General features: G+C 34.1%; 1 protein-coding gene across 3 annotated transcripts in view; it reads left to right on the top strand.

Annotated features, from left to right (window-relative positions):
• The window catches only part of LOC113484284 (transcription initiation factor TFIID subunit 4-like), a 148929-nt gene that overhangs the window by 64108 nt on the left and 64401 nt on the right, over window positions 1–20420 (top strand). For all 3 annotated transcript variants that reach the window (XM_026856570.1, XM_026856569.1, XM_026856571.1), the window contains 3 exons: window positions 1504–1634; window positions 3598–3723; window positions 13603–13659. In XM_026856570.1, the coding sequence (XP_026712371.1) occupies window positions 1504–1634; window positions 3598–3723; window positions 13603–13659 (314 nt within the window). The remainder of the gene's footprint in view (window positions 1–1503; window positions 1635–3597; window positions 3724–13602; window positions 13660–20420) is intronic.

A 20420-nucleotide genomic window follows, 5' to 3' on the forward strand; every position in this document is an offset into this window, starting at 1 on the left:
CTCCTTTCTTTTTTTTTCCAACTACTTAACAATTCATAGTATTCAAACACTTATTTAATTTCATTAAATTTGTTTCATAAACACATTTTGTTTCTCATAATGAAAAGATAATGTTGTTGTGACATTGCACCTGTAATTTATGAAGCCGTGCTATCTTATCTATGATGACTCCAGACCTACCTGACAGGAGCCCAGGGTGATGCTGAGCGCTGCCACTTCGCCTCAGATCACACCGCTGGAGTAACACAAGTGCACATCCCTGTGAGACCACTGCTCACTTGCTCGGCTTCATTTTTTAGACGTGTGATGGTTTCTTGCTCTTGATTTGGCCAGGAAAAGATAGGAATGCTTCACAAAAACAGTCGTTCTTAAGCCTCTCAGGTTTGTATTTGCTCGGGCACGCCGCCCGCAAACAAAGATGACTTTTGTCAATGAGCTGTTCAGCAAATACTTTCCAAAATATTCTCAAACAAATTTCCCGCAGTGTTTTGCACACCCATTAATGCATCACAGACAAACATATTCACTAACATTTTTAAGCCACGTGTTCTCTCAATGGAAAACTGAATCATGTAATCAGAGTATTTTCTTTTTTATGGTGGGTCAGATCCAATAATCCATACAAAATGCAACTCCTGATTTTCTCATATATGAAAAATATCTATCGCCGTGCACACACAGAGAGTTTCTTACCCAGAAAAGTGTCCCACTGGGACTACTCTAGTCCTACAGACATATATAAGAGCTTAGATTAGCATGTATATTCTTATATTTACAAATTTATATCCAATACTTAGTAATTATTTTGATGAATGTAGGAATACTTAAGGGTTACCCATATTCTTGTTTATGTAGCTTAGGTGTTTTTTTTTAATAGACTATAGAGTGTTTGCTTTTTGTATAAACTCAGCAGAAAGTATCAAATGTCCAAATAACTACAAACATGTCTTTTAGAAGTCTTTGGGGGGCAACTGGTGTTTTTAAATAACTGTTGTTAATATGACTTTATTTCTTCAAATTGAATTCATAGATTATTTTTTTTTCCTTAAAAAATATTGTCAGTAGTATGCCAATAGTGTAGGCTGAAGTATGCAACGGTATGCTTTGGGCTGCCGCCTCATCTCACTGACTGAGATTAATCTGCACTAACGCTTCTGAAAATAAAGGAATTGCTTTTTCTTGTGTAGAACAACTGCAAACTCAAAGTGTCTCATACTTTGTTATGCTTTGTTTTAATATGTTAGGACAAACTTCATTAAAGTTCTGAAATGCTTTCTAATTGGTAATAAAAGCACTCTGATTTATCTTCCAAACTTTAAAGTGTAGTCACACCTCTTTTCAAGGGGTCATGAATGTATCACCAAAGCTACATAAATAGACAGTCATGGTTTTTTCTGTTCAGGAAAATGAAGTTATGACTATGTTCTTTAGAGTTCAGGGTTGTTTGTTTTTTTTTTTTGTGAGGCATAAGCTAATTCTGTTTTGTTTTGTTTTTTGCTTTAGCTAAAAAACTAGGAATTACTGATGTGCCAGCTGAGGTGGTTACTTTTATTTCCCATGCAACACAAAACAGATTAAGAACAGTGATAGAAAAAGTAACAGTGATAACCCAGCACCGAATGGAATCGTACAAAGTAAGTGTGCAAAGAAAGGTATACTCTATGTTACAGAACGATGCAGCGTGATGTGGTTTTTCTTAGCACACGGTAGGTAGTTTGTGTTCATTCTGTGTGCAAAGTATGTTTTAATTGCAGGTTTGTCTATCTCAGCAAACAGAAAGTGGTGGTATTATAGCACTGCTTGCCAGATCTGTCTTCCTCTTCTGTGACAGAATTTGTGTGTAGAATTATGTTTTCGTCCTTCTGTGCTAAAGTGTCTAGCATGCAGCATCTGTTAAGCTATTTCTGCTCGTGGATTGTGACTAAGATCGCTGATTCTTGATGTCTCCTTTTTTGACCAAGGTATCTATTGATTGAATTAAAATTGTTTCAGTATATAGGAATCTACAGTAATTTTACATGTCCTTGCCTGTGAGAAATACTAATATTTTACAAAAGCTACCAATTTGTCTTAAACCACCAACTAAAGAATTCAGCTGTAAATACTTCACTGTAATTAAACAATGGTGTTCTCTTTAAAAAGAACATTTCAAAACAAAATGCTGCTCTGATTCTACTGTTAGTGAATCTTGAAGAAAATTGAAACAATTTAGATGTGTTAAACTGGGGGAAAATCTAAATAAGAATCTACGAATCAGACTGAAATTCAAATAAATCAAACTTTTACTGGTAAATAAAAAAATACCAATTTTGATAAAAGAAAGATGCTAATAGTTGTTAGACTGATGTAAAAGCAAGATGGCAATAACCATAGTTGTGTGTCTAAACTGTGTTTAGATTTCTTTAGTATATATATACACTGAGTAGCTCTGGTTTGGGTTTTTGCTTGTTTGTGGGTTATTGTTGTGTTTTCCTTGAGTGAAAGCCTGGTCAAACAGCTTTGGACTGTATCTTTGCCCACTTATTTTCCAAACCTGAGTCACAGTTGGACTAATATGTGGCATTTGTAAGAAAAATTATCTTTCGGATCTGTGATTAGAATCAACATTACTGTGATAGAAAAATGGATTTTTTTTATTTTTTTTTTTTAAAAAAAAAAGGCCACTATGCCTTGTGTATTACTTATCCTTACATCCTTCCTTGCAGTTGATGGATATATTTACTATATTGGACTATATTCTTCATCAGCTTCAGCAGTGTTAAATCACTCCTTCCTTCTACCTAGGATAGTGTCTGAGAAGAAAACACTTGGCTTAGTCCATGTTAAGCTAAAGATGCATTTAAAATAATACTTTAACAGATTCTTAGAAAAAAAGTCAGTGTTGTCTCTGATAGAACTGTAACATTTTCATTGTCTTCTGTTTATTTCTTAGTTAATAGTTTTCTTTGATTTCATAGCATTGCAGTCGGAAAGGCACGTATTAAGCAGATAAATGAGATGGAAGTAATACGGATAACTTATTTTTCTGACTGATGTTCTGAGTGTTCCCCATGTGGCTTGTGTCCTAAATTTTTATTGCTTGTTGGGTACTAGGAAGACTTGCATGCTCTTAGTTGTCATAAAGTTGTTCTATTTTGGTTGTAATTAGAGCTTTATTTTCAACTGAAATTTTAGCTTTAATACTTTAATAATGCTGCATCTTGATCATGTCTGTTACTAGTGCAAGATGAGTACAAATACAGGAATTGCAGTTTATATCCAGGTTTATATCTTATGTTTAGGATTGTTCAGTAATTAAGCATTTTAGGGGGTTTTAATCAGTAAGTTGGGTTTGGGGTTTTTAACTCTTTGCTGTCCCTGCTGCTGATAAATCAATCCTTGCTTTTTAAATTTGCTTAGATATTAAATAATCAGATTCTGTGTGCATTATTAACCGTAGGCTGGCTTCATTCCCCTGAGCTTAAGAGAAAAAGATTTTTTTTTTTTTAATTGTTAGTACAGTGGAAAGATTTTAATATATAACACCTGTAGTCTTCTTTAAATGAATAGTCTTGATGAAAATACATGTTTTTGTAAAACATTCTTCTTATTTTACAGGATGATGAATGGTATGAACAAGCTACAGATGTCCGATCACAGTTAAAGTTTTTTGAACAGTTAGAGCGTTTAGAAAAACAAAGAAAAGATGAACAAGAGAGGGAAATCTTGCTAAAGGCTGCCAAGGTATCTGTTTTACTCCTTTCTTTTTTTTTCCAACTACTTAACAATTCATAGTATTCAAACACTTATTTAATTTCATTAAATTTGTTTCATAAACACATTTTGTTTCTCATAATGAAAAGATAATGTTGTTGTGACATTGCACCTGTAATTTATGAAGCCGTGCTATCTTATCTATGATGACTCCAGACCTACCTGACAGGAGTGCTCCTGCATTTTCAAGATACAGCTCTGAATTTGATGAGTTCTTGGGAATATAGAAGACAATGGCTAACATTTTCAAAATAACTCAGTGAAATAATTTTCACAATTGCCTTTGAAATTTAATAGATGCCAGGGTTTCTGTGCCATTTGAAAATCATAGTCTACACTTCTGGTATTTAAACAAAATTCAGTAAATTGTTACAGAGGGTTTTTTGAGGCTTTTTACTTTTTCAGTTTCTAGACTTTTTTTATTTTAAAACAGTTCTGTTCATTTGTTTATTGGTTATTTATTAGTTAACTATCAGTTCTTCTGGACATACTCCTTTGTAACTTTATTTCCAAAGACAGTTTAGATACATGCAATACAACAAACGAAGACAATACTGTTTCAAGAGCATACAGGTACAGATAAATCTCCTGTTTATAACTGCAAATTTAATTATATTATATATATTGTATCAAGCTGCAAATAAGTTTATCCCTTAGTTATCTCAATTTTCATTGCATTTGCATTTTTATTGAATTATTTCTTGTATATTCTGAAGAGATTATGCAGAGCAACTCAGTGCTCAATTGTAACACCAAGCTTCCTGATTTTGTGCCATTAATGTTCACAAATTGATTTTTTTGAAAAAAACCTACCCTTCCTTATTTCAGAAATTTTTCTCAGTTTAACTACTTAAATCTGTCATGTTTTCACTCTTAATTTATAATTGTTCATATTGTTAAAGATTCCACAAATTTTCACATAACATATATGCTCTTAAATGTTTATCTGAAAACAGATTTAGTGTTTTCGTGCGTAATGCTTATTTTTTAAAAATAAAGGAATCCGTATTTTTTTTTATCCTGTTTTCTCCATTCAGTGAATACATCTCGATAAATCATGTTTTCTGTGTATCCTGCTGCTTGTTTGTTATGTTGCTTGTTTTCTTAATAGACATTGAGGAAGATGAAGTAGCTTGTAGTTCTTAGTTCAGGAAGGTTTCCCTGACTGCACAAACTCTTACGCAGGCTGATCTGAGGTTGGGTTAGATGACTTACTGTTGTCCCTTCCAACCTAAATTGCTTCATGATTCGATCTTTTTCTTGGTGGGGGTGGGGGGGTGGTGTTTGTTTTAAATCTTGAATAATGTAAACTCCTGTGAAGTCAAAATTTAGGAATTAAATTCACAATCACCAAGTTTGATTCCTGTAGATTACAGAAAGAGCAAAATAAAGAATTCTACAATAAATATATATATATATAAAAAAAAGTCCCTTACTTGATTTGAAGAAATTATCTTAATGAAAATAATGAATGCATAAATCAACTTCATAACCAGAAAGTTACAGGAGACAGCTTGGCATGAATACATGGTATACTAGAAAAATATATGAAGGCATTAAAAAAACAAACCCAAACCACAAAGTAGCCATGGAAGAGCAATGCTGATTTATCAGTATTAATGTTTAGAAAGAGAAGTTGAAGATCTTGTGAACCTTTTGGGAGGTGTTATACAATGTTGTGATCGAAGTGTAAATGCCAGTTTGTAACTGAACTTACACTGATAGCATCTTTTCTTTGTGGAACATCAAGCTGGGTCTCAACCATTCTGTTCTGATGGATTGATGACCTATTGCAAGACTTCCACAGGACATAGTTTGGCAAAATATGGTCATATTGCAACTCTTCAAGTAATTGTTTGTTCATGGTTTCCTTAGAATCTAGGCTGCTGCTCAAATAAATGCAATGTCACCTGTACATTAACAACAATAACTGTTGAGGTCTTTATTCTGAATTCCTATGTACTAACTCTACCCAGGATTTTTTTTTTTTTTTCCTGGTCTTTTATAAACTTGCCTCGTTGTCTAAGGAGATCTAAGTCTTTGTGGAAAGGATGTAGTAATTGTAATGACACAGTTATTAAATGGACACAGTTAAAATTTGCCCCAGCTGCCCTGATAAGTAGCGATAAAGTTCAGTAACCATTTCATGTCTCTTTGTGGCCTGCTGATTGATATTTGTGTCTGCAAAGTGGGTAATGAATAAACTGGTTCTGGAGACTGAAATATCCACTATGCAGACATTGTTTCCATGATCGTGACACCTTTGTCACCTTGACAGTGTTGTGTCTTTAAAGGTTAGAAAACTTGGAATTTTAAAATGAAATTTCTGTTTCTGCTTTTTTTCCCTGTAGATGCATAAATCTAAAAATCAGAAATTTTCTTTATTTATAACTTCAGCTTCTTAATGTGCCTTTTAGACAAACAGAGCGATCTTTTATCTTGTACATGTTTTGACATGTTATTTTGCAACATGTTTTTAAAGTTACTCAGCAAAGTAATTTTAGGAAAAGTTTCAAAATTGCCTGCTAGTGGTACCTCATCTATTGTCTAGTGTGGAAAAGCGTAAACAGGTTTAACTTGCACAGTGAAAATTCTATTTTAATTATTTACACTTTGGAGTCTTGTTAACAGACAAAGTCCAGGTTTTGACAAAGAATAAGATAATGAAGGAAGTGCTTTGGGCGTTGGAGTGTGGATGGTATTAAGCAATCAACTTTAAAAAATAATCAACTGAAAAGATGATGAAGAATGAAGGAATAGATTGAAATGAAAGGGGAGTCATCATGAGTCTTTGGGAAGCCTTTAAACCGATTTGGTAATTTTACATTTGAATTCAGTAAGGGGAAAGAAAGTTATGTAAATGATGGTCAAAGAAAGTGCAGGTTTGCAGCTTTTTGTTGTTGTATTGGGTAGTGGGTCAGTTTCTTTAAGAGGGGAAAAGAAAATATTTGACACTAGTATTCTGATTGATCTGCAACCGTAATTTCAGTTGTTACAGTAGGATGTGATTGCAGAATCTTTAACCACCCAGATGGGGTTGGTTTTGCTTCAGGAAATGTTTTTGGGTGAATCAGAGATAAAATCAGATGGGAAGACAGAAGGAAAAAAAAAAAAAGTTAGGTTTCAAAAAATATTTTAAATTTTTGACATTCTGAGAAAAGGCACTATCTGCGTTAAAAATAATTGTGAAGCTACAAGAGTAGCTTTAAAGCAAAACAGCAGTATTATGTGGCTCATTAAATGAGATAATATTACAAAATCTTATGTCCCATGCCTGGGAAATGCTTGAGAAATAGAAACTTAATACCACAAGCTTAGAAGAATATAATGACTGATGTTCACATTCTAGTGAGATGTTTTGGGGGAAGACAAACTTGACAGGAAAGGAAAAATCATAAGGTATACTATAGTAGCAATGCAAGCTACAGTTTCTTTTTTATTAAAAATGTGAAAATTGGAAACGACTACACTGTTTCAGGAGCTAGCATGATCTCTTGTACCTCGGGGATCTCTGCATCATGTTTCACAATGTATGCATATGAACCTAGATCATACGACCCAAAACATTGCTCTTATTTACCTCCTAGTAATTCTTTTTAAAATAGCAGAGTTTAAAGACATAATGGTCCCCAAACCTGTGAGATCCAGTCACCTCCTGCTGCTGGAACAGCTCCTGTTTCAAACATCCAGATAATATGATGTCTCAAATACAGAAGCTGTACAGGGAGAGAGTGCAGCTGTCTTGATTGTCATTACTTTTGAGTTATCTTCTGGATACACGAAGATAAAATAAAAATGGCACAAGGAGGGGCCATCTTGTATGTAAAAACCTATGCAGAATGGAGTCTTTTTAAAGGAAACATTATGGAGAGTCAGCTTTTTGCCCTCTTTTGTTTTCCCAGTAAGAACCCACTGGCTGTTGTTTCCATGTGTATGCAGAAGCAGAGATCTCTTGAATGTGTCTTTGGTGACTAGTATGGGAAATTGCAAGAAGACCTAAGGAAGGTCTTAAGACTGCAGAAAGGTCAAAAGCCAGACTGAAATCACTTGAGGAATTTATCTTTACATTTGATGTGGTGTGTGTTGTGCAGAGTTTCTCAAAAAAAAAAAAAAAAAGTCAAACCACAGGTCTTGCTATAGCAAAAGATGTGTTCCTTGATGCTTTCATAGCTGTTTCCAAAACCTGGAAAAGGCAGGTTGTGCATGTCAAATTGAATGAGGTTCTGGTTCTGGGCTAATAATGGGAAAACTTCTGTCAGCAGGAGGAATAGGATCTTGTAGTTAATATTTTTGGGTTTGGTTTTATTTCTGAACTGTTTTTTGGAAAGATAGAGGTACAGCTTGTGGTTGTCCTTGTTTTCAGAAAATCCATGAATACTAAATACTTCTGTGATATAATCTATAGTAAAGTGGATCATGTTAAAATTCCTGTGTTAATTCATCTGCTTAAAGTGGCTAAATGCATGTTTATTTTATTATAATATTAATTTTGAAAATTAATTTCCATATATATTCTATTAGTCTATTATTCTGAGTGTTCTATATTAGTAGCAAAAGCCTGTCAAGTTTGGGGGTCTTAAATAGGGCTCTCACAAGAGTAAAATCTCTTCTGTTAAAAGAATAATTACATAAATAAATGGAAAATTATGTTTAGTGTTGTTTGCACAGTCAATTAGTATTTATGAATGATAGTGATTTTTGTAGTACTACAGGCTGAAGGGCGCTTTTATTGGAGAGAGTTCATTGAAATTTGGCGGTGCATATTTTCTTACACACACGCCCTGTGATTACTTGAAGGGGTTACCTCTCTGAGCCAGAGATGAGTTCAGTTGTCATGCCAATTTAATCCTTTCCCCCCTCTTCTGAGAGTACAGTGGATGTAATGCAGCTTTCTGTGAGGTGAAGCGCTCTCTGAAAGGAGACTTATAACTCACTTCTGATGAGAGGAGAGCAGAGGGAATTATTGTGTTGAGATAATTTTCTGAATTTTTAGAAATTTGTTACTTCAATTTTAATGATTTTAAAATAAATCTTTTTTTTAGACCTGTACTCTTGCATTCCACCTCACTGTGGTCGTAGCTCTGAATAGGGTTTTACCCTCAGCTATGCTGCTTTTAACTTTCACTTTTTATTAACAAAGCTAATGTGGAAGCAAAGTGTTTCATGTTGCCAATTTAATTTCTTTAATTAAAAGTGAAAGTTATAAGCTAGTACAGCCGTGGGTGAAGTTCTAATGTCATCAATGGGGAAAAATAGGTTTAAAATTGAAACTGTTGGCACAGCAGTGGCTTTCAATAGTATAGCACCTGCAGTTGTGACTCTTAACTTTAATGAAAAAAAAAATAATTTGAAGCATTAAAGACTCCCAGTGTATGTATTGGGAAGGGGGAGTAGAGCCTTAACTGGGTTCAGATGTTGCTAAATGCAGGAGACATTTAGGAGGAGAGACCCTGTGAGACATAGGTTAACAAGTTGAGACTTGAAAATTATTATAAATCTAAGAGAAAACTTTTTTTTGTTAGTGAGACAAAAAGTAATAGTGGTGCTGCTTTGACATTACAAATTGCAACAAAATACTGAATAATGATCATAATTAAATACATCAGAAGGACTGTTAGTCTGCCCATCTGCATAGACACACAGAGTATCCTCCAATTTAAAAAAAAAATGTTGGATATATTTAAGTATTACATGAGTTACAGATATTATAATTATTTGAAAATACTCTTGCTTTCTAATTTAAGACAATTCTATGAAATAAAAAATCGTCGTCTTATAACTACACTGTTAAATGTGTAATTAGATGTCTGTTTTTGTGGCATTCTTCCTTAACACAAGCAAGGGGAAAAGCTGAGGTTTGGAACATTAGGGAGTTTGGTAACATGTAAATGAAACCCCATTTTGGGTTTTGAACAACCCCATAGTGTGTTTTGAATACACACATTTAACATATGCTGCTTTTCATACTTTGAAACTCTAATATTTCCATAGACCTAATGTGATCTGTGCAGTTTTCAGATAAATAAGATAGCAAGTTCTCTAACACAAATCACTTTCATTCTTAATAATTAAAATATCAGGCTGTCTGGTCTAATACAAGTAGCATGTGTTTAGAAGAAATGTTAACAAACCTGGTTTGGTGAATAAGTTCTCAGTAGGAGACAGCATTTAATGTATTTAAAGTATGTTATCTGGTTAAGATCAGTCCTAAGTTTCTCTAAAATTACTATGGGAAGCTAGCTGCTTCTAAAGGTGTTTATTCATCAGCATGAAAATATATTACATAAACCTATCTTTCTTTATTTACAGATCTAGACATGAAGAATAGAGAGGGGAAGGGAAAGGAGTTGTGATAAACTCCTTGAAAGTATTTGAATAGGGGGGTTCTGTGATTGGTGGGTGTTTCTGAAGCTTTAGAGGAAGGAGACATTGGTGCATTAAAAGATTTTGGAAAAACATGTTTCACAAGACAGGTGAGATGCAGCATATTAAGATTTGGATCTTAGAGGGAAAGAAGAACCAAAGATGATTTCAAGAAAAAATTGAGATTATTTCAAAGAACAATTTAAACTGGAATAACAAATACCTAGGAATGAATAGTAGCTTGATGAAAGTAAGTGTAAAATATTAAATTATTGGTGAATAAAAATGGTGGCAGATAGACAAGCACTAAAAGAGCTGAGCAGCAGCAAAATTGTTCAGAGTCTTCAGATAAAGGAAAAGATGTTCACATGTGGAATGGAGTGTAAAGAGAAGCCAGTGACATTTTTAAAGCTTATTTAGGCACCTCTGTTAAGCTTGACATTTTCATTTTGCTTATATTTGCTTTAAGGTGTGTTGCATCGACACTGAAAAAGCATTTTACAATTTACATTAGATTGTAAAGTGAAGAATTAATAAAATAGTCAATGTTTATACTTTTCCTTTAACACATTTTAGCCTCCATGTGCTTGATGATTTTATTTCTGGAGGTACTGATTTGCAAACTGACATGGTAGTCAGCAGGAAGATATTTTAGTCTTAATCTTTTTTTAAAAAATCTATTAAGATTTATCTGAAAACACACACACACACACACACACACACACACACACACACACACACACACACAAGACAACAGATAAATTCCTTAATTTTTTACTGTTACTTATACCAGTAATGACACATCCAGTGTAAAGTTGGGATTCTTCTTGTTTGAAACAAGAGCCTGAGCCCTTTGACAGGCCCATTTGGTGTGTGTTCAAGGAGTATCCAGCAACTCATTATGTTATTCTAAATGTAAAAGTAGTGCTACCTTCACCTTCGATACATATTTATGACACCTAACATCACCTGGTGTTTTAGATCTTCATTACTGAAAAAAATCCTGTATTTAATATCAGTCATGAGTATCTGTGTTTATCTCTGCAATAATTTTTATTATTTATTTATTGTGAATGAGCTGGAGTTCTACACAGAATAGATCATCTGCTTTTTTCCCCGCATTTGGGGTCTGCCTTTTCAGATTATCCTAAACTTCAGATCTACTTCTATTTGGTCAGTTTCTGAAAATAACTAATTTATTATTCTGAAAATAATTTTTAATCATTAGCACTTTCAGAGTTTTTCCTTCACTTATGGAGTCCAGGAAACTGAAATGTTACTTTGTATCTATTGCTTTAATTTTTCTTACAATGTCCCCAAACACGATGTAGATCTGGTGTGTTTTCCAGGGTTCTATCCCTTTCTTGTAGGAACTTGGTAACAATATTAGAAATCTCAGCTTGATTCTCCCAGGACATTCTGCTTTCTCCTTAAGCTGAAGTGCTTTTAACTTGTACTTTGCATTTGGCAAATGATTCAGCTTCATACAGTGGTATAACAACACTTTGTATTTCTGTACTGCTTTCACTGTGAGACTCAGAAGGCAATAGAAATTCATTGTACATTTATAAATTTATCATCAAAACCCACAAAAGGGCTAAATATGATTTTCCATACATCATACTGGAGAAACTGAGGCACACCGTAATTAACTGTCATCAAAAATGACAGAGCAAGGACCTAATTTAGCTCAGTTCATAAATACTTCCGAAATCCATCTCCTAGAGAAGCAACTCCTCGAACGGGTTTGGTTTTTTACCCAATAGGTATAATCAAATTCTTAGTAATTGCTCTACTGAATAGAGTCCCTGCTCTCAGGCAGATCCACAGATTTCATGAAATGCCTTTTTGTTTTTTAAACATTAACTAGATCAGATTATCTACATTTTTCTTTTTGTCTGTCCACGGCAGTTAGAAGGAATATCAGCCTATGTTAAGTTGGAGTTTTTTTCTTGGTTGGTACAACTACAACATGAGAGTCTAATTTGGTCATTAGCTATCTACAGATTTTAATTTCTCATTACATTACTCCAGACACTATCCTGTCAAACTGCCTTTTATGCCAACAGGCACAAAATCACTAGTAGGTGGTGTTGGAAGATGAAGCTAATGTGCACAGTGGAAGAGTCAAGCACAACTTATAAAAATCTCATTATTGTTTAATTTGGCCATGCTTTGTCATCACTGTGGTTTATATGTGGGCTATATTAGCTAAAAAAGTAATTCCAGTTTACAAGAAAAAACAAACAGGAAAAAGAATAGAGAATTCCGTGTCATTGGTGCCCTGTCTGCCAAGTCATAGTCAAGCCTCTCTCTGGGTATATCAACAATATTACATGTCCCCTTTTCCTTAAAACCAATCTCCCTTTAGTTTTCTTCATGGAATCTGAGCACGTGTAAGTTTGCAAGCTAGTATTCTTTAAAGTTTCAGGTCTGTCTTCAGCATGGAAGGAGGCAGAGAAAGATAGATAAAGGGCATAGATACTCCTTTAGGAGCTGTGTAAATGGTATCACTTTAAATCTCAAAGAAATATTGAAGTAAAACAATTACATCTTCCAGTTATTGGGAACGACAGTTTTCCATGAATGTCTCAAGTTTTATTGCAGCTTCTTACAACTTTTAATGCAACCTTTCCTGAATACTGACCAATCATGCAATTAAAAAGTAAAACGCATATATTAGTCACCTCTCGAGTTTTGAATTACCTCAATTTGGGTATGCTTAGTGAGCATAAATAAGAATTTAATAGTTTCGACGTATGGCTATAAACAGTCCGTATCTCAAGAAATGTACTGTTATGCACTGTTATTGCAATTAAACAGTTATTCTTAATGGGGTTTTAGAGCTATTGTTGCTGGTTTTGAAGGAATATATGGAAGTTGCCATTGAGCAGTATTTACCCAGTTTTAAAAATTACAATGTTAATGTTATTAGTAGCGCGTGAATGAGTTTAACCTATGTGTATATTTGTGCTGTACTCAAAGTAAGCTCATACAGACAGTAACATCTTTATTATGAAGATTTACTGTTTGGGAGGGTGACTTTACAACTGTTATCTCCACGTTCTCTACCAACAGTTGAATAAAAGCTTAGTTGCAAACAGTCAATTATTTTAAAATAAGTGACTGTAAGGAGTTTAAATTTAAAAGTTTGGATAATGGAAAGGGTGTCACTTCTGCTCTCCAATGCTTGAATTTGTGTTAAATAACTGAAATCTAAACCTATGGAAACTTTTATATTGACAAAAACATGATACTTCAAAAAAATTTAAATCTCGGGTAGATCTTATTTACAACTGAATATATAACTGTCTTTTGGGTGAGGCCTATGGGTTTGAAATTGCACTTCTGTCACTTTTAAGCATCCCATCTTTGACACCTTGTATCCTGTTCCCCTTTCTTTGCTATTTTTTAACTTACTGCAACAGATGAGGGGTTCTTAAACCATCTGTTAACCTTTTTTCCCCATTTTTTTTAAACATGTAGAGTCGCTCAAGGCAAGAAGACCCAGAGCAAGCTAGACTGAAACAAAAAGCAAAGGAGGTAAGCAGAGCTAGAGATCATTACACTTGACATTTCAAGGCTTGAACATATTAATTTTTTATGCCTTGCTACTTGTATATCGTTAATAAAAATCTGACTAAAAACTTTTTAGGATGTATTTGTTGCTTTGCCTTTGATCTTAATGTTTGCAAACTAATACATTAATACATGTGAAGCCTAAGGAGATTTTATAAGAGAATATTTCCATACATTACATTTTCATTTCCATTTTAGGTAGCTGTAGCTTTTGTTGGGTTGTTGATGACAGCAACACCAGATTTTGGTAGAAAATATATGCCTTTGTCTTTTTGTAAAATATCACTTTCTTAGAAATGTGCTACTTAACAATTTTGTTCTGGTAACAATCTTTCAAGTAATGTTATTGCCAGCTATTTTCTCTACAATGTTGATTCAGTGGACTATTTACTCATCAGTCTAAATTACAGCAATCTAAAAATTATCAAATAATTTCAGATGAAGTTTTGATATTTTATTCTAAGAGTAACAATGTGTGAACTACTGAGTATCTTAATTTGCTGTGAGTGGGTGGCTGTTCTTTGTTTAAGGCTTAGGATCAGGTTGTAACTTAAATCAATTAGCCTAAAATACCTATCAGTTGTAATTCATTCCTATTTTTAAAAAAATAACAAAATCATTTGCAGCAAACTGATGCTGGTTTTTTAGCCAACTTCTTTGGATATATGTATTAGCCAGTAATAATTATACATTAGAAGGTAATATATACAGAAAAATGCATAGAACACGTTCTTTTGTATTGACCTGTTTTTCCTGTTTTGTTTCCCTGTTGGCAGTATTCTGTAGTTCCGTTAGCTGTACAGATTTTATATATATATAACAGTCAAAAAAATCCAAGTACATGGTTGAGTTGTATTTGTCTCTCTTCATTATGCGATTATGTAGTAAGATTTGCTGAAATGAGTTCTTGTAAACATTAGACCATGCCTTACTGTTTCCAGAGTTGGGTTTGTCAGGCAGGTATTCAAATGAAATAGAGTAATCAAGTTATTTGGCAGGAAAAGACACAGGATTTTAATACTACTTGAGTTTAGTATGTAGCCACTGTATGCAAAGGAAGAATCAGATTTGAGAAAATAATTGATGGCAGGCAAAACTTGCTGCTGAGCTGAGAACTAAAACTACCATGCTGCTGGAAGTGAAAGCAAGCTAGAAATAAATTCATTTCTTGCTGCCACAATATTTGCATTCATTGTAATTCTGGTTTGGCCATTGGAAACTTGAGGAAGCAAAAGTAAACAACAGAGCTAATAGAACCCCGTTTTCTGGTAGTCTGAGTGAAATAGTGGTTCTCTTCAGAGCTGTGATAGAAGACTTGCAGTCTAGCCAGTGTGGTTGCTTTTGGTGTAGCTGCAGGAGTGAGTACTTCTCCCTTGTATGAAAATTCAGGTTGTCCGTATAAGCTGTGTTTCTTACCCACTAGAGGGAGTGACGCTGTGCTGACACGTAAATAAAAGAAAGTGTATGAAATGTATTCCGAGTAATGATAATAGTGGTATTAGTGAAGAGGTAGTAAATATTTTGGTGGTAACCTAATTAAGAGTGCTTAGATCAAACTGGTATGTCATTTTAAAGTAGTGGTGTACCTGGGTATGATAACATGTTTGAGTAAATGCAGAATGAATACTAGGTTTTCTGTTTGAGTGCTACACCCTGTTCTTTTGTACATTAGCCCTGCCTTTTTTCCCACCCTTCTAATGAAAGTGTATAATTTGCTGGCACCATGCCTTTCTCTGAAGTTGAATTTCATTCTACATATTTGAAACCATAAGAAATATAAGCATGTCTCTGTTTTTAGTAATTAGGATTCTAAAGAGCTCTCTTCAACTAGTTTAGAGACTTTCACCTAAAATATTCATATATATTTAATAAAAACATTCTTTTGCATTACCTTTTGGAAAACGGAATGGGGAAGTGGGACTGGCAAGATTTTGATTTAATATTGTTCGTATTTTTTCTGCACTGAATATATGCTGATGTCTCAAATTGTATTGGCACTGCCAAAATAAAAAATAACTGATTTTACAGTATAAAAGGTCAATTAGATAGTGTCTTTGGCATGGTTTTGTTATTTGAAATGAAAAGTTTTGAATCAACTCCTACAAAAATGTGAAAATTTTACTGCCAGCTGGGCTGCTCCTAAATGTGCATATGACCCATTGAGAGAGACATTGGATTTCTTCCAAGTTTTGTGTAAGCTGATGAATATAATACTGTCAGCTTTGATAATAAGCTGGATTTGAAGCCGTGTTTCCATGATTTCCACATCTTGAATATTGCCTGAAGACCTTTGTTGCTCAGATATTCTTCTGGGCAGTAATAAAGTGGCTACTAGGTAGTGTTTTACAAAGCATGAAGAGGGCATCTAAGAAGCCTGTAGCATTTTTAGCTTGTGTTGCTTGTTTAATGATATGATTGTCAGATAGTTTGTTTTTTCATATCGGCAAAGTAGCCGATAATTTCATTGTTATGTTCTGGAAATGGATAATGTTTCAGACTTCGCAGTGCGCCAGCGTTTGAACAGTGACACTACTTCATTCCTCCTGCGAACGAGGCAGGCTGGAGCCATTCTCTTCAAAACTGCATGTGATGACTGGTTCACTGCCAGATAGAAATGCCCGAATACCTAAACCAAATGTAACCCATACATGAAGTCTGATAAAGAGAATATAGCCCAAGATACTGCGAAAAGTCAGAGGGAGAAAGTGAAATACCAGAAGTAGTAACTTAAAGTCTTTAAGAAAGTCTTTTAAATCTTTTAAGAAAAAACTTTTAAAAACAGTGAAAAAACTCTAGAAAATATTGTCTTGTCATACAAATCAATGTACCAACACAAGGATAAATAGGATGAAGAGGAAAGAAGGAAGGTTAGCAAAGAGTATTTGTTCCAAAGCATTCTCCTTTATGGATATTTTAGAGTCTTTCATTCCATAATGCTCTGGATTTCTTCCTAATTTAAAAAGGAGAAAGTTCAATTTCTTTCACAGAACTTCTACCATTAAGAAGTCCCCTTCTTGCTTATTGGTGTCATCAAGAAAATGTACAGGGAGATCACTGTGTCCTTTGAACACATTTAAAAATGAATTTGGGAAGGTGAAGATTATTTAATGTTTTATTCTGTAACTCTGTCTTACTTCATTTATTAGCCAGTCTTCAAACTACTCTGCATATTGTTTAAACCAAACTGGCATAAATCAAGTTTAAAGTGTATTTAAATACTTACCAAAACAAACAGAAGGTCCATCTACATATGGTCTTATTGCAGAGACTAGACATAACAGTCAAGTTTCATTCACACACAGGCTAGCACTGTTTTAGTTAAGTCAGTGCAATCCCACTCTTATTTCAGCTTGATTGACTTATTTTGCTTTAGCATTAACCTGTTTCAAATGGACTTGAGTGAAAGCAGTGGAAGAATGTGCCTGTGGGGGCTGTATTGCTTAAAACTCTCAGTTTACTTTCACACTTTTAAATTGGTACCGCTTTTTGTCAGTGGACATTATATGATTGTTTTAATGGTAAACCTATTTAATAAACTAGTGAAAAATATTTTCCATTGAGACTATTTCAGGGAATAATGCTGCTCTTCAGCTGTTACTTGTTCCATTGTATTGTAACATAAATTCTGAAATGTTTGACTCTCAGTACAACTTAATGTAAGAAATATCATAATTTGTTAGTTGTGTCTACTTTACGTTGTATGATTAAAGCTTTTAAAATCAACTTTTAGAAAATACACTGATTTATGTAGTCTGTTGGAAGCATGGCAAGTCACAAATACAACAAAGAAATTATGAGTTCTCTAATTTCCATTAGAAGGGTTCACTAAATAGGACATAAACCAGGCCATATAACTGATAGCAGGAATAGATCGAGATTAGGGATAATCGAGTCAACACCTAGCAGTTAATAGAAATGTTTTAAAAGAAAGGCAGGGAAGGTAAGATCCTAAACATCCTTTCCGTCACAGATTTTTTTTACATAATCAGTGTCTGTTGCTAAAAATCTTTTAATTTAAAAGTCAAGTAGCTGAGTTTGATCCTGAAAGATTAACTTGGTTAAAATCTTTGTGTCATCACCAACCAAGAATATTGCATAATAATAAAAACTTAAACCAGACACCATAAATGTCTGGGCATGTATCCAGGACCTAGATCAGTTTAGATAACACTCAATTGAGTCTATTCTCAGATGTACTCGTTAACCATGGAAGTGAAATCTCAGACCTGTTGGTATTCATAATAGAAGCATTACCAAATTCAAGGGAAGACAGGAGACAGCCCCTTACATACCTTTGTCAGCACAGATAGCCTGTCTTTCTAGGACTGGATAAAGTTCTTTAACAGTGATAGATATTTCAGTGGGGTGCTGTTGTGACTGTTACACTGGTTAGGAACTTCAGGAGTACCCCGCTGTAGCACAAGCAGACAAGGGGCAGGTTTTATCCATGCTCTCAGGAGGAGCTGTATCCACTGCAGCACTGTGGTAACTGTTTTGCTCAGGCACTGTCATTCTCCTTGTCTGACATGTCTTCTGTAACAAAAGCCTTACTCAGCTAAGTTTAGAGTTTGAACTGTATCCTTTTCTGAGTTGCATGCGAAAAAATATCAGGACTGTTAGCAGATAGAGTTCTGTAAGAAGCCATAGGATCCTTTTCTTAAAAATAATAATGAAATATGTGGATCATATGATGTGTATCTTATATAGCTCTAAAATTGTGGTAGAAATTCTGAATCCCACATAAAATAACTTGTCTTTAGCAGAATTACAGGAACTCCAGCACCATGTATTTAACAATGAGATTACGAAAATGATTTTACTATTAACTTGTCACCAAATTAATATTTATCAACTCAATAGGAGTGGTTTCTTTAAAAATATTTAAATAATAGTTTACTGCAGTTATCCCTGTTTTCATAAGGCATTAGTGAAAATGAAAAACAAATGAAAATGGTTTTGTTTCATTTGGTAAGTTCATTTATTCACCTTTTTAGCAAAACCAAAGTCCTTAAAGATTGTACTAGTAATGCAGTATTTCTCATGGTGAAAAGTCTGAAGAAGTTTTCCGTTTTATCATGCCTGACATAAAAATATTGATTCAAATGCAACAATCTTCTCTTAAAAAGGTTTCTTATGAACCATTCCACTGAGAAATGAAGCACTTGGACAGAAATGAGTTTAAATTAAATTGCCACTTAGCTCTCTAACCCATCTGAGGGTCAGTAGATGGGAAGGAGGAAAAGCTAGGAATATAATACCTGAAGTAATGATAGTGCAGCATTTAGGCAATAATGATTCCTCAGAACTCAGTTGTTTCATAAATAGTTTTCCGCATCAGGTTACCAATTCTATAGCTGGGATGCAGAAGGAATGCAAGCATTTTTGACAATATGTGTAGATAAGAGTCACTTTGTTTATACTCTCCCTTTACCACTGATCTATAGTTTGTAACCAGAAAAATGCTTCAGAAGAATGCTTGACTATTCCAGTATGGTCTAAGTTCATGCAACACTGCCATGGATTTGGCTTTACAGTACAAGATTTTCCTGAAGTTATAAAGTTTTTGCAGTGAATTCAGATGTTAGTGTAAAACTTGCATCTCAGGGAGAAGTGGTCCTGTCTGTTATCAGTCAGAAGACTTTCATGAAAATCGTGCTGTGTTACCAAGCTTACTGCTTTTATGTTAATTATATTTTTTTCCCTTTTGAGTGGATATTACTTTAGATGTACAGATATATTATGATAACAGTCACAAATTCTGATAACTGGAGTTGATTATGAACTCCTGGGAAGGACAGGAGAGGAAGGGTATTATATTTGCATATGCAAATACTGCTGCTGAAGAAACAAGATCTGTAATCAGTAAGAAATTTATTGCATATGAATCTCAGTGCGTTGATCTTCAAAATTTCTTATTAGTTTAAAGACAGTTGGTTTTTCCAAAAACTTTCATGTTTCCAAGGATAAAGTATTACCCTGCCATGAATTCTACAAGTCCTGAAGAACTAAAGGCAACAGTAGTCTTACTATTCAGCAGAACCTTTTGCATAACTCTTTGTAAAGTTGAAGACCATGACATTTTCAACCTGTTTTCCTGTGTTTAGAGCAGAAGTGATGGCAGTTGTTTGGCTGAAGATGAAGTGTGGTGTTACCCTTGCTGTACAGAGTTGGAAAACTGGGTAATTGACAGAAAAAAAGCAAGGGGATCAAAGGAATGGCCATAATATTTTCCAACTGAGTCAAATTGTTTAATTCCTGCTTAAGTAAAAAGTATATTAATTAGAGTTGAGTCAAGGGCTAGGGTTTTTTGTCTTTTCTCTAACCCAAACTTGACCCAAGATTACCTCATTAGTCTAGCAGAAATCTAAATTAAATCCAATCCTGTCCAACATAATAATTTCCTTTTACAAAATAATGTTGGTGGAGTTCCATAGTGACACATGATTTTAGTGTACGTACACTGCCCAGCTCTTCTTTAGTTAACTTGAACGCTTATTTTTTGTGACTATAACCGTTGTCTTCAGCATTCTAAAAGCAAATGCTGGTTTACTGATACATGGGCTAAATACGTGTCCTTTCTTAAGAAACTATTTTTATACTTGATATGTCTTTATAATAAAAAGTAAACCCATTCTTTTTATGTTTGTTTATACTTAAGAAACCAAATTCTTAAAACCTCGTTTACTCTCTCACTAGAGTTACATAGAAATTTGAATGCATTGTGT

The sequence above is a fragment of the Athene cunicularia genome (genome assembly GCF_003259725.1).
Source record: "Athene cunicularia isolate RWA chromosome 11 unlocalized genomic scaffold, athCun1 chr11_part1, whole genome shotgun sequence".
NCBI classification, from domain to species: Eukaryota; Metazoa; Chordata; class Aves; order Strigiformes; family Strigidae; genus Athene; species Athene cunicularia.